At 35.9% G+C, this 18,564-nt stretch overlaps 1 protein-coding gene across 6 annotated transcripts in view; it reads right to left on the reverse strand.

Moving 5' to 3' along the window:
• Positions 1-3,235: 3,235 nt before the first annotated feature.
• LOC113068063 (endoglin-like) overlaps positions 3,236-18,564 on the reverse strand; it is a 48,179-nt gene continuing 32,850 nt past the window's right edge. For 3 of the 6 annotated variants that reach the window (XM_026240638.1, XM_026240639.1, XM_026240637.1), the window contains exons 5-14: positions 17,187-17,367; positions 16,934-17,099; positions 16,479-16,581; positions 11,827-12,010; positions 10,990-11,147; positions 9,964-10,191; positions 9,800-9,863; positions 4,837-4,944; positions 4,458-4,505; positions 3,236-4,298 (exon numbers count right to left, since the gene is read on the reverse strand). In XM_026240638.1, the coding sequence (XP_026096423.1) occupies positions 4,162-4,298; positions 4,458-4,505; positions 4,837-4,944; positions 9,800-9,863; positions 9,964-10,191; positions 10,990-11,147; positions 11,827-12,010; positions 16,479-16,581; positions 16,934-17,099; positions 17,187-17,367 (1,377 nt within the window). In that variant the 3' untranslated portion in view covers positions 3,236-4,161. Of the gene's footprint in view, positions 4,299-4,457; positions 4,730-4,836; positions 4,945-9,799; positions 9,864-9,963; positions 10,192-10,989; positions 11,148-11,826; positions 12,011-16,478; positions 16,582-16,933; positions 17,100-17,186; positions 17,368-18,564 lie in introns of all 6 variants that reach the window. The other 3 variants (XR_003279478.1, XR_003279479.1, XR_003279477.1) reach the window with 3 other exon arrangements.

The following is an 18,564-nucleotide window of genomic DNA, read 5'->3' on the forward strand; positions in this document are numbered from 1 at the left end:
AAACAGGTTCAGACACAGAACAATTTTAGCCCTGATTTTCTCTCACCAACATTTTTGTGGAAGTTGACATCAAATGGCGAAATCAAAGGCAAATTAGTGCTCTTTGACTTGCTTAACAATCATGCAATGTATGTTGTGCTTTTGAAAAAATGTGTTTTACTATGCATGGACTTTTCTCTGAATGTTTTGTCAAACTGACATTTCAAAGGTCAGGTTAGGTTCAGAACAGCATTAACAGTACAGTAGTTATCAGTCAATGCTGTGATCTCGACATGTAAAGTCCCACGTGAATTCTCTGAAAACCTATTCTAAAGATTCTTGTAGCACGGTTTTGAATAAATCCCTCCAGGGTGTAATGAAGATTCTTTCAGTCAGTGTTAGACAGCTTGTGTGATTTATCTTGCATTTGGGATCGAGAGGTTAGCTGTGTGAGTTTTAAAATTGCGTGAAAAGATTTGAGAAGATGCTTGGATACAGCATTCTGTGAACAGCCAGCTTCTTTGGCAATGAATGTTTGTGGCTTATTCTCCTAGTGAAGAATGTCAATGATTGTCTTCTGGACAACTCAGATCATCAGTCTTCCCCATGATTGTGTAGTCTAGTGAACCAAACTGAGAGACCATTTTAAAAGCTCAGGAAACCTTTGCAGGTGTTTTGAGTTGATTAGCTGATTGGCATGTCACCATATTCTAAATTGTTGAGATAGTGAATTGGTGGGTTTTTGTTAAATGTGAGCCAAAACCATCAAAATTAAAAGAACCAAACACTTGAACTACTAGTCTGTATGCATTTATTTTAATGCACAAGTTTCACAATTTGAGTTGAATTACTGAAATAAATTAACTTTTCCACGACCATTCTAATTTATTGAGATGCACCTGTAGATAGTTAACCTCACAATTGTTTGGACTGATTACTAAATTTGCATACTCTCTGTCCTAAAAAATATCGAAAAGTATTAGTAATAAGGTACTAGTGTGTCCAAAATCGTAGTATGTTGACTGAGATGTGTATCCCAGAGGTACCCAGATGGTTTTCTACTTTCCAAACTTTAAAACTTTAAAGTGCAGATCTGTGCACACGCTAACAGCTAATATAGCCCACAACCCATCGGATGAAGATTTGATTAGAACTACAAACACAAATAAAAAATGTTAAACTACAAACATGGAGGCTGTGTTAGACTGACAGTTATGTGGAGAGTTTTAGATAAAGGGGTTTGCGACAACAATCTGCAACATTTGAAACTTTAAAAATACATATTTTAAATGCAAACACAAGTAAAGTTCTTGGCGTGAAAGAACCGTGACTGTCAGATTAGTGTGCCTCTTCATTTATCTCAGAGCTTTAAAGATTTGCTTACTATAATGCTGCACACTTAAAAGTATGTTCTTTTTCTCCACAAAAAGAGTGCATACTTTCTGGGAGTAGTATAAGCAGGCAAACTGAGATGCCGCATCAATCAATATATTTTGTATAACTATATTTAACACTGAAACATTTATATCTCTGTAATGTTTGTAATGATTTTCCTCGTGGCCAGAAAAAGCACAAAGATTCAGGGTCAGAGGGAACAACAGAGTGAAGCAGGACCAAACTTTGCATGGGGCAGTTTCTGCTTCTACCTCTTTGGGCAGTTATGCAATTCCCAGAGAAGCAATAACTGAACGGTAAAAACATAAGGAGTCAATGTTTTACTGATTTAATTTAAAGTATGTCCAACTGGAATAAAATGATTCTTCAGAATGGATAGAACAGAAGAAATATGACTTCAGATAATGAGCATACAGTAAGTGCTTTAAATGGAAAAGTTCCAGAGAAAAAAGAACATGCAGTACAAATGCTGAGTTAATATACAAATTCAGTATAAAAAATAGCATACAAACAATTATATGAACAAAAAGTAATACCACAGATATTGCACAAATGCTCAAGTGGCATTTTCCTGCTTTTCACATCCACCTGATGTTAAAGGAACAGTTCACAGCAGTACACTTCATATACACTTCAGCAATACACAATGATTGAAGCTGTTGCACACTGAAAATCTTCAATCAAGACATGGCTTCAGAAGACTTGGGAAGTGTTCATGATTAATGCGTTTTTGGTATTTTTGTCCTCTTTGAAGTTTGACAGCTCCTGGTCATTGTCTGCTTTCACTGTATGAAAAAGAGCAGTGTGAACATTGTGCTGAACATCTCCTTTTGTGATCCACAAATGAAAGAATGTCATACAAGCTTGGAAAGGTATGAGGGTTGATGACCAATGATTTTTCTGAACTAGCCCTTTCATTTTTTAACCCACTTTATATGTTCTCTTGCTCTTTTGTTATATAAACAGACAAATAAATGTATATTCTGTAAAAATACATGAATGAATACACATGAAATGTGTAATATACAGTATACTGTTGTAAATGGATATGTGTTTGTTTGACTTGCAATATTTAAAATCATTGGGGGAAAAGATGAGACCTCAATTTAGGAAAATTCAGGCCAACATCTTGTAATGAATCTTCATTATACTGATTTTACTGTTTAAAGCATCTACATATTATAGTCACGAAAACACACACACACACAAAACATCTTTAAAGTCATTTAATTACTAAAGTAATTTATAAAATATATTTTGTCACTCAATAAAGACAAAGTTACAAAATGTCAAATATATATATATATATATATATATATATATATATATATATATACATATATATATATTTGAAAGGAAAAAAGAAAACAAAAAAAATCTATTTATATGAATCTCATGGAAACATTTTCGGTCATATTTCACACCGTAATCAAAGTAAAAAGTCATATATATATATATATATATATATATATATATATATATATATATATATATATATATATATAATATATAGTGCTGTCAAATGATTAATTGCATTCAAAGTAAAAGTTTTTATTTATGTATGCATGTGTGCTGTGCATATTTATTATGTATATCTACATACACATGCATGTATATATTTAATAAAAATAGATTATATTTAATTTTTTAATCTATTTATAATATAAATTATATTAATATAAATATAGACTATATGTAAATACATGTAAATATTTTTTATAATACATACTGTATGTATGTGTCTTTATACATGCACAATAAATTTATCTTATTATAATCTAAAATAATCGCGATTAAGATTTAGTGACAACACTATATATATATATATATATATATATATATATATATATATATATATATATATATATTAAGAGTTCAGACTCGAAAGTCTCAAAGTGCCATCTGAAATGTTCATCTAAAATAAGCATTTTTTTTATCAGGCTCCTCTGCTTAGATTTAGTAATTTTACTCTTATTGTGAAAAGGACCTATGTATTACCATTAAAGTGAAATAAAAAATGAACGCAAATATAGAAAATCTGATAAAAATTCTCATTTTAGAATTACATTTCTGATTTTTCACTGCATCAGAAAATGTCACTTTGCTAAAAAAAATAAAAAATAAATAAGGTACTGCTTCTGTATTTCTATTGATTAGGGGTTAAATATGACACGTTTTGGCAGATTTCATGAGATTCAGCAACTGTTTCTAGTTATGGTCAAACAAATATTAAACAAATCTATATCCACAGAGACTCAGAGGTAGCCATTTCCCAATCTGTCCCATTTGAGACAGCCTTTCAGTACGAACTCTAAAACTAAACAAGGTATTCCTTTTATGTTCATGTCCAATAGTTTGATTTGTTGGAATATTTCAAAAGTTCAGTCCACAGATGAGTGTTTGGATATGGGGTGGTCTGACGTTTGTTCGGTCGCCTCTTTGAGCCACATTTAGCTGTGTCTGAAAGCGAACTGGTGCGTCAGACCACTGTTTGTCTGTGAAATCAGAGAGGCACCGGCGCAAGAATGCGACGAATTTCCTGTTAGTTCCTGGGGGTTATGCATTGTTTTTCCTGTCTCTGGGAGCCAAGCTTTTTTCTTTTTTTGTTCTTCGTCCCCACTGACTTCCCGTAGCCGGGAATGCAAATGGAGTATTGTGAGGTACAGGGAATGTTTCAGGATTGCTACTGACTCTCTTTTTCTTTCGCTCTGGATGATGGGACATGTGGAGCGAGATGGTTTCAAGAGGGAGAGAGCGTTAGGTGCAGAGAGACGCATGGCAATGGCATTATGCCATGCTGCTGGTGGGTGTGCTCTGGGTGCTGCCAATGCTGGCGTTGGCACTGCTGTCCTCGGAGGGAGACGGGTGGGTGGGCACTGGCTGCCGTTTGGTCAAACCACAAGGGCATCCGGATATAGAGAAGACTGGACAAAAGACACAGGGAATATTGAGTGTAATAAACAAAAACAGATTTCCATGGCAACTATCGAGTGAGGCGATCGACCGTGAAAAGGAAATGTGACAGGAAAGGAGTAGAGGATGTGTGCTGAGGAAAAGATTGACTCGTTTAGAGTTCAGTTTACCTGAGAGCTCAGCTGCCGTTGATCTCATTCCCAGAGCCACAGGATGCCCTGAAACACATGCACACATGAGATCAGGACGTTATCATATATCATAAACTCATAAATGGATCACTTATATTCAGAACATGCCGAAAAGTCCCTTCAAGACAAGAACAGTTCATCAGTCTCGAGGTACTGCGGCAGCGGCCTTACTTAACTGCTTCATCTTATTTCTAGTGGGAAATCATCACGAGGCTTGTTAGAGCTGCTCTCTCCACATCTTCCCTCATAAGCTAAAGAAGCAGAGAAAACTCTACCAAACACATCTTCTCACGCTTGAGTATTTAAATAAATTATAAGCTCCGCTAACCATAACTCATTCCAAATGCCTATAACTCACCTGTTCGTATCTTAATGAACCATAAAGCACCGGTGAGGAGAACTCCAATCAGAAATCCTCCGAATGCGATTCCCAGAACAGCCAAGAGTCCGAACTCAAAACACGGATCTGAAAACACAGCAAATATTCAATACAGAAGCCATTGCTTTCCCTCATTCAGTGAAAGACAATTGTTAACATGTCTTTGTCAAGTGAGTTTCCCCATGGTTCAGCTGAAAGTGATAACTAGGTCAGACTGCAGCAGTAAGAAATTGGGGGCTCGTCCGGGACTTGGGTGAGAAAGTGATAATTATACCCCCAGACTTAGATCTACTTAATTTTGACATCAGTCTTCCATTGGCACAGGATGCCAGTTAGCATTAGATGACATCAGTTTTGGGGAAGGTAGTGTGTATCTGTAGTTTGTCAAGCTACAAGCCAGTCATTACAAAGAGTAAAAATTACTCTGAAAGAAGCTGCCTTAAAAGTAGCTAGCTACACTAAAAGCTTCCAGCTAACTACAAGAGAGTTATCGGGATCATCAGGTTAAGTCAGCTGTATTAATATGGTACTTTTCCCAATACACACTTTACAGAAAACCATCCCCTAGAGCAGCGCTCCTTAACTCAAGTCCTAATTGACCGTGTTCTGCAGACTGAGGTTCTAATCCCAATTTAACTTGCCAAGATTTCTGATTTTCTAGCAACTCTGAACATCTTTATTAGCTTGTGTGGGTGTGTTTGGTTAAGATTGGAGTTAAACTCCGCAAGACACCAGCCCTCCAGCACTGGAGTTGAAGAGCTCGGGTTTACAGTATATCTCAAGGCTGTCAAAATCCTTAAACCCATGCAGTTAAATATGTTTATTAATATAAATGTAATAAACATTTTAATGCATTTACATTTCATTTTATTGCAAAACTTATCTGAATATTCTGAGCAGATCAAAGCTGCACACACTGAAGATTAGTCATTTGCATTTTTTCTCAGCAAAAGACATTTGTTACTGATAATTTATTTATAAATCAAACTCTTATAGGATGCTTAAAATTAAAGTGTTATTATGGTGAAATTTTTATTTCATCTTAGCGCAACTAGTGATAGTTTGCAAGAGGGATGAAAGAGATCTCATAAAACTATCATAACACATTACACAACTCAAAAGTTGATTACACATCAAACTTTTTTTTTATTAAAAAAAAAATCTTCACTTTGAGCATTTAATTGTTTATTGGGTTTTGAAGCTAATGTAGTTTTTTTCGGGGGGGGGGGGGGATTATTTCACTGTCAGGAAAAAAAAATACTCTCTGTACTCTAACTAGCATGCTAAAAGTTGCATGTAAGTACCTTTAGGTGTCTTTGCATACTATGGACTGAGGTGCTTTAGAGCATACAATTTAGCCTGGCTATTACGCAGAATTGAGTCTTTACACTGAATTTTGAGCAGCCTTAACTTGGCTGTGTAAAGACAAATTTATGGCCAGTTTTACTAAACAAGAGAAAATTAACACAAGATCGCAATTCCAAAACAGCACAGATGGGCATGGAAATTTATGTGGGTTATTTACTGATAACGCGCAAATTAAAGAACACAGCTGCAACATCTCGTTTACATATTGACCAACACGATATACCAAGTGCCGCACAAATTAGTGTAGTCACAAATAAAGAAGCCATAGTACATATAAAAGGACCGGAGGCCAAAAATATGAAGGGGTTGCAAGAAGTTTTGGTAGACCTGGTATTGCGTGACTCCTAGTTGAGAGTTCAAGGTCGTCTTTTATTTCCTGAAGCAAAGTAAAAATAGCATGGCTTGGCAAACGATATGTTAGGATAATGTGTTCTTCCGGCATTCCAAATAAATTAATATGTGAATTAATACACTCTCTGCTCTCTGCAGTACCTCCTTTAGCAACAATAATTGTAGGCATTTCAAGTGCAAAATCGTTAAACATATGCTTTTTGGCTATTAAATAATGCCCAGATACCAGTAATTTGACGAGCACAAACAATAGAAAATCTCATAGTGTGATTATTTTTATAAGGAGTGTAACAGTTCACTAATGTTCTCGATTAATCGATAACAAACCCTGACGATTCAATGTATCCATCTTGAAATACCGATTTTTGAATCGTGAATCACTGATTTCAGACAGTAATCGATTTAAAACGCTAAGAATTTCTATAGTGATTCAATGCTTTCAAAATATATACATATAAATTAATACTAGCACGAATTAATCGGGACCTTGAACAGTGTTCGTGGCTCGCATCTCTCCTTCACGCACTTCACTGTTTACCGCCTGTGACGGTCACAGGATTGCGCACACACTTTGTCTCACTGACACATTTTTTAATATGAAAGGGCTTTGAATTAGCTCGCGATGTGATTAGCGGCAGCTGGATGCAATAATTGCATGCCAATGTGCATTGGCTCAATAGTTTATAATCAAAGTAGATTGGTCTATCGAAGCGATATCCCATTTTCGTCAGTCACCGATGTGGCGTTTCCGTTCCCTCCTTCAGGGAAAGAGGGTTACCATATGTAACCAAGATGTTGCATTGAATGATAAATGTGTTTTAACAATGTCGTTCAAATGAATGTATGAAGGAAACTGTTAAAATAACCATTGCATTAACAACAACCTTGGAATAAGATCATGAGGCTCATCTGATAATCATGTGCATGAAAGTAGCATTGTTGACAAAGCAAACCAACATGGGGCGCATGTTGGTTGGGAGGAAAAGTGAAATACTATAGCATTTTATTTTTATTTCGCATCTGAAAGTGAAATTCCTTCAAATGCATATTCATCAAGGACAGGTGCAAAACTGTCCACACCTTTTCAGCACTAATTCTTCACTCTACTAACAGATGTAGCTGAGCTAGTAGCATCACTACTTAGTTACTTGTCAACACTGGATGAAATCAAGGGCATAACTTTTCAAAGGTTATTTAACACAAAGCTCAGGATGCTCATGTCAAAATTGGAGCAAACACAGACACAACAGCGATCTTCAAGTGCATCAGTGAGACAACAGTGTCTGCGAGTGGGTCAAAGGCTCATCATTTGTCTCCTGACGCGTCCATTCTGCATCCTCTCTGTTTACATCTCCACCATATGACCTTCATGTCCTGGTATTCATATATGCCGCTCTACACACACACACACTCATCTTCCTCTCCATGACAATGACGGGAAACAGAAAGGTCAATGGCAGCTGCTTGTTTTTCCTCAAGTTGTGCGTGTCTGTTTAATCGCACGCTTTGATAGCGAGGTGTTTGCTGAAGGCCGAGCACCTTTGCAAAGACATGCATGTTTACCAAAAACACCTTGGCTGCACAAATAATGGTTCCCAAGAGGCTTGACGGAAGGGTCTGTTTTATGTCCATATTCTCCAAGTCAACAGCAGAGTTTCCACAAAATATCGGCTTTTATTTGTATGTTTGGTCAGAAAATCTAAGCTGAGCAAACAGAGGCAGGAAACAGCCAAGAAGGTGGTCAGGAGGGGATGAACTTCATCCCCTCAAAAAGGAAGGACAGCCCAAGGGCCTGCATACTTTACAACACAGGCGTATGTTAACAGATCCTACGACCTGTTTTCTACTTAGAGTTTTCAAACTGACCATGTCTCAGTGCTGATCTCTGGACTTTCAGAGATGCCTTGCAGGGAAAACACATCCAAAGAAAAGTCAACATCAAGAATCACACCAAACTGCAGAAGCCCTTGTCTATTGTCCCAAAGGGACAACAGTGGAGGAAAAAAACAACATGGATGGAGACTGATCGAAGCACGTAGCATCCTGCAGAAACATGACCCCGTGTCAGTGTTTGTGCAGAGTGCAGTAGGCCTTCACTGTGGCCGGGAGTGAGGAATGCAAGACTTTGTTCTTGACTCATCTTCCCGGGGACCCTCTTTCCTTTTAAAGAACAACATCTTCCATTCTTTGTGTGCGGCTGACAATGGAGACCCAGGCTCCATGTTCAGAAAGGCTGAGCATACCAGACCTCGGACACAATAAATCCCCCACTGGCTCATTATTTCTGATTGCGGCCACAAGGTCAACAAGCAGTCCTTTCTATAAACACCCCTTTCCCGTCGTCCTCATCCTCATATCCTGACCTCATCTACATGTCGACTTATGACGTCAGCCGGAGGTGGGGGCGGGTGACACAGGCACCAGCATTACCAGAATAGCACAAATTTTGCTGAGGCAAAATGGGAGTAGTTGGAATCTGGGACAATGGCGTGTCATCCCATTGTTGTGCTCTGAAATGAACACTGCTGAATGGTGTTTCGAATGGGAGGATTTATTTCCTGTGTGTTTCCAAATTAGGACTAAAATGTTATCCAGCATCACAGGGTTCAAGGTTAAAGGGTATCACAAGTTTCCTGAATATCTGATATATCAATTTGTGGCAGCTGACGCACAAAGATGACCCAACGAGATAAAGGTTTCTGGCCATCTCATCCAAGTTTGTAAATTTATCATTGGCATTTTACACAGACTGTGGGAGCACACAGGGGAAAACTCATAACAGCTTTATGAAAGTGTGTTAAGGATGTTGAACTTTTTGAATGGTTTATTACTGTAATTAGCACAATAAGTGATGATTATCTGGACAATACTTGAGAATTGTATTATTTTCATTATTGTTATTGTCATTACATTACATTGTCATTGATTGATAGCTGCTTTCAGACTATTTTGAGTGATGATTACATACACATTTCATATCAGTTAATATGTTTCAGAAATTCTGTAGACAGCTAATTTTCTGCCATTGTGTGACCATTTAGTGGTTAACTGATATCGATTTTTTTTTTTTTAGCAGATGTTGATATAAAGCTGATACTGTATGTACGATATCATTGTATTTGATTTAAAGATAGAAAGCACCATACTGCAGTGATTTATTTTTTATTTTGACTAAATAAAAAAAAATGTGTTGATAGGCAGCTTGAAATTAGCTTGTACTCACTTTGGTTCGAGATATATGGCTTGACCTGCAAGCTCCTCTTGACTTGAATTTCAGGTGTACAAAACTAAAAAAAAATAAAATAAAAAAAAAAACAAGAGATGATTGTGTAATATGGGCTTTGCAATGAGTGTTTTAAAGTGTCTGAAAAACAGAACTCCACTAACATTTCTACTTTCATGACAAAGTTTTACTGCACATTCGAGGTCCCACGAACTGGATGGCAGGTCCTGAAGCATCTTGAAGGAGAGTCTCTTAGGACAGTTCTTGATGTTGCATGGCTCCTCTTCGAACGATATTTTCGTCACCACTGGCATGGAGCGAACCCAACAGCTGCTGACCTTAATGCTGGAGAAAATCCCAACCATTTCTTCTCCGAGGCTCTCAATTGAGATCTGGTATAGACAAAAAATAAATGTTTTAGGTTTTTGCAGGTGTTGCATTTGTATGTTGGCATATCAGAACCTCAATCATTTTCTATGGTGTTTGCCATGACACCACTCAGCACAATAAATTGGATGGACAAGATTTTTCTGTAATTCAGTACTTCTGAAGTATGTGTGAGCCACAAGAATTGTGTAAATATAAGGTTATCTGGACAATATTTGCCCATTTGATATTATTGTGATTGGTTGATAGCTGTTTTAGACTATCGTGAGTGAATATGATAAGAAATAGATGTTTCAGAAATTCTGTGGACAGCTCATTTAATGCCAGTTAATCATTGACTAATGTGTTTTTTGGTTGCAGTTGTTGATATAAAGCTGATATACATTATTTCACTGTATTTGGTATAAAGACAGTAAGTAATATTCTACTGTGATTTTTGTAGTTTTTATTATTAAATTAGAAATAAATAATATGAAAATGACCTTGATAGGCAATAAACAGATTTATACTTTTGGAAGCACTTCTTGATTCAGCAAATCCTACTACGCAGATGAAGCATTTCAATATAAAAGTGACTCATCAGCCAAACAAAAGTGTGATTTCATTACTGATATCATCTCTGAAAACGATGTGAGTTTGGGTTGTTTATAATGTCAATTTGAAAACCATTATAAAATATTATTTTGTTCGTAGCTGATTACATGCCTGTTACTGAAAGCTGCAAATATGGGTCCTTCAGAAATCTCCACAGAATAATTACAATAAATGTAGACTACAGTATATGAGCCCTGAGAATCATATACCTCCGCATAGAACCCCTTGTCACTCTGATCTCTGCTGCTAGGATCCAGAGGCAACCTGTAGTCTGGAGATGAGAACAGCTGCATCTGAAGAGGAACCGGAAAAGAACTGGGTGCTCGTGTGGTGTGCTCCACTTCTGCTGATACTACAGGTGAAACAACTGGACAACAGACAAACAATAATTCATTTAATAAAGTTTCACAACTCTTGTACCATAAATGCAACCCTTTGCATTATTGAAAAAAGTAATGTTTCTGCAGCTTGAGGCTACAAGCGACGTAAACTAATTTTTATGGAATTAGTGCACATCAGAAACACTTGAGCGGACAACACTTTGTTTGTCTGCCGGGTCTTATAGACAATGGGAGCAAATGTTTTCGTGCATGTTAATAAGAATTCAACAGATTGACTGTAAATGGTTTTGAGCATCCCATGAGGAAACTCAGGCACTGGTTTTACTGGAAGAGCAGAGAATCCTCTTGAAAGAAGAACCTCAAATAAGATTAAATATGTAATATCTCAGCTGTTTCTCTTGTAGATAGAAATTAGATTAAACAGAGCAAAATTGAGGTTTTTGCTTTAGTTGCTTTGCCTTTGCTGTTCTCCTGAGAAAAAGACTCAAAATGAACCAAGACATTCCCAGTTCACATGAACTGAGCTGCCCTCCAAATTAATTCCATAGCTCTATACTGCATGAAAACTCGCTTGTGTCTGTTTTGTTTTCTTCTTCTTCAAAAATAAAAAAAAATAAAGTTGATAATAAAATGAAACACACGTATATCTGATTCCTGACCAAACCTAATGTACATTAGAGAGAAAGAAGATCCGCAACACATTACCCGGGGAGCTAGTGCTGTCCATGATCCACAGCTGGATGTGTGTCACATTGAGACGGATCTCAGAGTAGCTGGTGATGGTGCTTTTGTAGCGTAACAACACCTCCTTCTTGATTTCTCTAGGGTCATCAGAGAACGTCGCCCCCGAAGGCACCCTCATCCCATTTAAGATTATATGATTGTTCGTCTGTAAGCGAGAAACAAACAAAAGCAAAAAAAAACTAGTTATACAGAATCCTTGTTATTTAATTAATAATTAAGTAAAAAGCACTTATTTTTTATGATGATTTAAGGTCGTGAAAATGTGGAAGCTTATTTACGCAATGGAATAAAAATATAGTCATTATCTCTCAATTCTTACTTTTTTCTAGAAATTGTAAGTTTACCTAACCAACTCAGATTTATGAGCAAAAAAAAGTCAGAATTGTGAGATGTAAAAAAACTGATGCAAAAAAAAAGATGCAAGATGTAAAAAAAAAAAATAAATAAATAAAAAAATGCCAGAGTTACAGGATATAAACTCATAATTGTGGGTTATAAACTGACAATTTGGGTCTTTTTTGTCTCAGAATTCTAAGTTTATGTCTCGCAACTGCAAAGTATTAATTGCCAGATATAAACGTGTAATAAATTCTCAGTTTGGATCTTTTTTCAGGATTTGTACAAGAATTGCTAAGTATTAATTGCATTATGTGAACTCAAAATTGCGTTGATGAGAACGTTTTCAGAATTGTGGAATGTAAAGGCGGTCGGACACCGGTCGAGAAGCGCCGCGTCGCGCCACATGTAGGACAGCTCGAGGTATCGCACACCGGACGTGCATATTCTGTACGCTGGAGCTTAATATTGAATCAAGTTCTGAGCAGCAACATGAAGATGAGTTTTAATTCATTTATTATTATTATTTTAAATATATTATTTTAATTGATCATTCCTGAGTTTTGAATGTTAATTAATGAAAAGAATCTGTGTTACTATAATTTAGTCTAAATTATATAGGTATGATTATATCCTAACGTTTCTAAGGACTGTCACTGAACATTTTACCTCAGATCGAAAATTAGACATTCTTACCTGAAAAAACGATGACAAACGCGATCTTCCTCCACGTTTATGACTTCCTTGTGTTGTCTTTGAATATTTGAATCTGGGTATTTCCCTATGTCCTTGATTAGTTTGTCGTCTTTTGCGGCCCGCTACTCCGCTATTTAAATGACCTGAAGTGTGTTGTGATGGTTGTGACCTTGTAAATCCACTAGGTGGCTGCCATTGACACTGAATGTAATCACGACAGGCAAATACAGTAATATTTTGCGTATGTAAATATGTCTCAAGAGAAAATAAAAGATTAAAAGGACTACGTTTATTATACATTTAATTAAATAGGTTTACATTTTATTCAAGCTGTACAACTAATGTAGGTAGTATTTTGCAGCAGTGGTATCTTGGTATAATGTATAAACAACGGTTTGAAACAAATATGATGTTATTTAATATAAAACTATGCAGATGGCGCTCTGTGGCACGGCAGGAATTTGAACAGAGTTCTGAGTCGTAGCTGGGCGCCACGGACAGACGCCGAATGGCGCCTCCGTTGTGTGTACACTCATTGAGAATAATCTGTTCGAATTTTAAAGACGTGGCGCGACGCGACGTGGCGCTGCGCTGCGCTTCTCATCTGGTGTGCGACCCCCTTAAGAGTCGGAATTTCATTATGTAACTTATAAATGCAAGTTATGTTGTTTTTGTTGTTTATGCAAAGTTATTGTTGCGAGTTAACTTGCACTATGGATTTTCTCACTTATGACTTATGAAAAAGTCAGAATACTCTATGGATTGCAATAACAAGAATTTTACTTTTAAATGTTAGATAAAAAGTACCTTTTTAGGGGTTCAAGCATGCAGTCTAGTCCTAGGCTAATCGGAACCAAAACACTGCAGAAATATTGTCTGGATACTGAATAGAAATAATTATATATTTAAAAAAATTAAAAATTAATTTAATTAAATTAAATTTTTAATTAAAATTAAAATAGAAATTTTTCTTTTTGCGAGAAATATTATGGCAAGTCATAAGTGAGAAAATCCATATTGCAAGTTAACTCGTTAAATAATAACCTTAGCCAAATGATATTTTAGCTATAACTCTTGAACGGAATGAGAGATCTTCACCAAACTCCGTACACTTGTATAAGCTAAATCTTTGGCCAAATTAAAAAAATAAAATAGAATTGCACACCACTGTAAGACAAAAAAAAATAGCTATAACTAGGCAACCATTTATCTGATCAACCTTGAAACTGGTATGCAGTGTCTTTGTCTAAAGAGGCAAATGTATCTAGGAGGACATTCGCATATCTCAAAAAATGTGGTCGCCTTTGGCCAAACAAATTTAAGCACTTATTTGACAGTGTTAACGGAAATCAATCGGAACAAAACACAGTTTGACTCATGGCCCTTAGGGTCTGTAAATATTTTGAAAGAAATTGGCCACTAGTTGGCACTAATGAGTTTTATGGCTCAGTAATCACATGGTGTTTCACACATCCACACAATATGCATACAATTTGATAGATCTCCACATAATACACAACTTTGCCTCAAGAACCATAGATGTCAGTCAAATCGTTCATTAATTATTCACAAATATGTTAAAAACCTACTTTTGCAAACTAGTCCTAGGTTTTTCGCCCTATCAGAACCAAACCACTGCAGTTATATTCTTTTGACTTTCTAGATAAATAATTATCAAAAAAATAAAATTTTGTCCTTTGGTTAGCTATAATGGGGTAATTTATAAAATGTGTGTGGTAATAAAGCCTGTAAAACTAAAAACTAAACGAAAACTCAAAACTATACGAAACTCCGTGAAAACCTGTGTCAGATTATTCTGAACAAGCATGCAAAGTTTCATGGAGATCAGACCATAGCTGGTGCTATAACAGTTTAAACGGCCTCAAAAACACAAGATTTCTATGGAAAATGACCTAAATTGTAGAACATGTTCATTCGGGAAGGCAGTGATTCGATTCGATTACTGATTCATAGGTTTTCGATTAAATTCAAGAGCGATTTTTTCAAATTTCAATTCACAATTTAATTTATTAACGGCATTTATTATAACGGCATTAACAGGATTTAAATGTTTCCCCTAAATTCTTTAAATGCTTAGTTAGGGTTAATTGCAGTAGCCTTTATGATTAGAGAACCATAGAAAAAAAAATTGTCCATTGTTAAATGCTAGTTTAATGATGCGACATGGCATACGTAAAAATGTATGTAGCCAAAAAAAAAACTCTGCAAGCACTGTTAATAAATGCTAATTTAAAGCTTTTTTATTTTTATTCTTTAGAGTCCTGACTTGTCTTTTATGTAGGCTTAGGTCATTTGGAAGATTTTCTTTTACATTTGTTTCTTATTTATATGGTTTTATCTTATTTAAACTTTGTGTAATTTATTTAGGCCTATTTTATTTTCTTGTTCGTTTTAAAACGTTCTAATATTGGCTGGGCAATAAATGTACACTGTTCTTATTTGTTTGGGTCCACAGTTTGCTGATTTTCATTTTTTTTTCAGCCTATGCATGGTGGTATTTTTATTCAGTATGTTAATAAAAGGTCTGTATTTAATATCAGGGTTTGTTTTGTTTTTCTATATTTCTATACCTGTATTACTGGTGTTGCCAGTCGTCGATTAACCGGTGGGAACTTTTCCTCACCGTGGCAACCCTAACGTACGGAAGTTCTAAGCAGCCATGCATTAAACATTTTTTCCTTCTTGTTTTCTCGTTATTACAAATTAATTTTCTCGTTATCTCGACATAACGAAAGTCTTTCTCATTATAACGACTTCATTTTCTCTAAGAAGTTACAAAACTGCGCCAGCAGGTGGCACTATAGACCTGAATACAACTGATGGGGTGTTGTACACGGTCCACTTTACTGTACGCAGACCTTCCTCGTGATTGCTAGAATTTGTGCAGTCTTGTTGATTACTGACATTTAATTTATATCTATAATGCTGTAATCATTTTTTTTTTCAGTTAAAAAGGCTTCAGAAACATAATCTTTATTTGATAAATATCCTCAAATTGCTAAAAAAATAAAATCATATTTTAACATAAACACTAGATCTTCATAACATATGACAGAACTCTGGGTCCAATGCGGTCAATCAAACTTTTAATTAAATATTTGCAATTATTTTTAAAACTTTCTTTTGTGAAATAGTCCTCAGTTTTAACTGATCAAATCAGTGCAGTTGGACAATTATAAACTAATAATTTTACGATGTTGTTTACATTGTGTACCCAAAGGCCTAAAATCCTTAAAAAAAAAAAAAATCCCCACAAAAAGCCCACAATGTGTCTCAAAACTGTGTAAAATGATCCATAATTTCATTCTTATCAAGTATGCAAAATTTAAGAGACATCTGGCAAGGAAAAAAAACTATAATAGTTATAAAGGTTAAACACAGTGTTGTATGAGACATTGCATGAACTTGCATTTGTAACCACTAGGTAGCCTATTCTCCATTCTAAATGGATTTTATCGTCCGCCATTCATCTCGGTTGGCCTAGACCCTAAAAAATACCATCTCAAAGGCTTGAACCCCAGTAATTGCTGCTGTGGTGGAAATAAGCATGTCATTCTCACCAGCCATTTGATATCTTTAGCGTCATTGATGATCCACTCAGTGCCTTTTGGACCTCTCAGGAACAATTTGGTGGACTTGGGTGGTATATGCAAAGAAACATTCCTGAAAAGAAAAAAAGGCACATTAATGCAATGTTAATACATGACCACATTTTTTTTTTTTTTTTATGGGGTGATCACATTTCAACTTTAAACTTCAGACAGAAGAGATTCATTAGAAGATGAGGGAAGCAATGACAACAGAGGAGAGATAAAAATAAACCATCTTTAAACACAAACAAATAAAAACCTCAACTTCAATTCTGTGCTGAAGAGATAATGAGTAAAGATGCCAGAAGAAGTGAAACACTGTCCCAGTCAGAGTAGAAGCTGCATTTTTGACCAATCATGAGTGATACAGAAATAAATGGTTTCTGTATCCCATTTCTATTGGAAAGTTGCAAGGTTCCATTTACCGTATTTCGATGTCATCAGGAATATTGATCACGTGCAGTGGTTCCTCAGAAGGCTTTTTGTAACATGATTTGAGCTCATCAGATTGAGATTTCAGCTTCAGATCAATGAAACATTTATCTGCTGGTGTTTCCAGCTGCAGGACACACGTTGATGGTCGCTGTGCAACTGAAAAGAGTGTTTCACAAATGAACAGATCACTGATAATGTACTCATCTTAAGAGGCGAATAGAAAGATGCGGAGTGTGATCTTACCTTTAATCCCGGTGAAAGTGATGCTCTCGGGATCTCGTGCTGTGGTGAAGGACGTCACTCCACCAAATGTCTCTACTGCCCATTTCAGAACTTCAGAATCGCTGTCTGGGAACGAGGTAATGTTTGTTTGTGGAGGTCCTCCAACTGACTTCATCATATGTATTGAAGTGTTGTTTGTTACCTGTAAGATGGATGGAAATTAGTTTGATTTTAGGATAAGAGACAATATAATACCACGTCAGGAGAATCAACTTCAGTCTTCACATGCAGGCCTGGAACTAGAAGGATAATTCTGTTTGCGGACAAGACAGAAAAGCAATATCTGCACTAGTGTTTAAAGCCTGTTATTTACATCCTAGATGGCAGTGTCTGACTTTGACAGCCTTACCTTGAAGTTCATCTACTGTTTATTACAGTAACATGTAAAGAAAAATTGCACAATCCCATACTACTGGTAAAAAGATTTTAAAATATATCAAAGAAGTCTCTTCTCCTCATCAAGGCTGTATTTTTGATTAAACAAAAAACAAAACATTAATAATTAATCAATCAAAATTTACAGTAAAGACATTTATAATGCTAAAATGATTTATATTTAAAATAATTATTTTAAACTTTATGTCCATCAAAGAATCCTGAAAAATAAAATGTATCACCGCTTCTACAAAAATATTTGTTAGCACAGCTGTTTTTAAAACAGATGGCATTTAGAAATGTTCCTTAAGCAGCAAATTAGCATAATTAGAATATATATATTGAGACGCATGTCCCGAGCACTCATCAGTGTCGCCCCGGAAATCTTACTTATTCTAATATTTGGACTGCTGTGTGTGTGTAGCATAAACACAGCATATGTGCACAGTACAGTAAACAATGGAATAAGAATAGCTGATATGAAAATCAGAATATAAACAAACACACATATATATGACGCAAAGGCAACAACCTTGCTATATTTATGAATAATGATTTATAGCCAGAGCTCTATATTATACAGAAACAAATTCTAGGACAGCTGTACCTTTACCGTTGCTCACAACTTTTCAAATAGTAATCATAATGAACCTTCCGTGCAAGAAAAAGGTCACCTTCGAAGTGTGCAGAAATGCAGAGCACTGATCAAAATATCATACCAGGCTATGAGTGATTTTATATCATCAGTTATTTTAATGGAAATTCAAGCTTTATATAGCAACTTAAATGTGGTAATGGGTCTTTTTGATGACAAGTCTTGCAAGTTGCATTGTAGACAGGAAAAAAATAGACGAGCTACCTAGTCGATTTATGTCAGAAATGAAAGTTTCAGTATACATCAGTATACAGTGTACATGAATATTATTTGACTACGTGCAGCCCAAGAGACAGGAAGGCACGTAGA

The sequence above is a fragment of the Carassius auratus genome, linkage group LG30F, assembly GCF_003368295.1.
Source record: "Carassius auratus strain Wakin linkage group LG30F, ASM336829v1, whole genome shotgun sequence".
Taxonomy (NCBI): domain Eukaryota; kingdom Metazoa; phylum Chordata; class Actinopteri; order Cypriniformes; family Cyprinidae; genus Carassius; species Carassius auratus.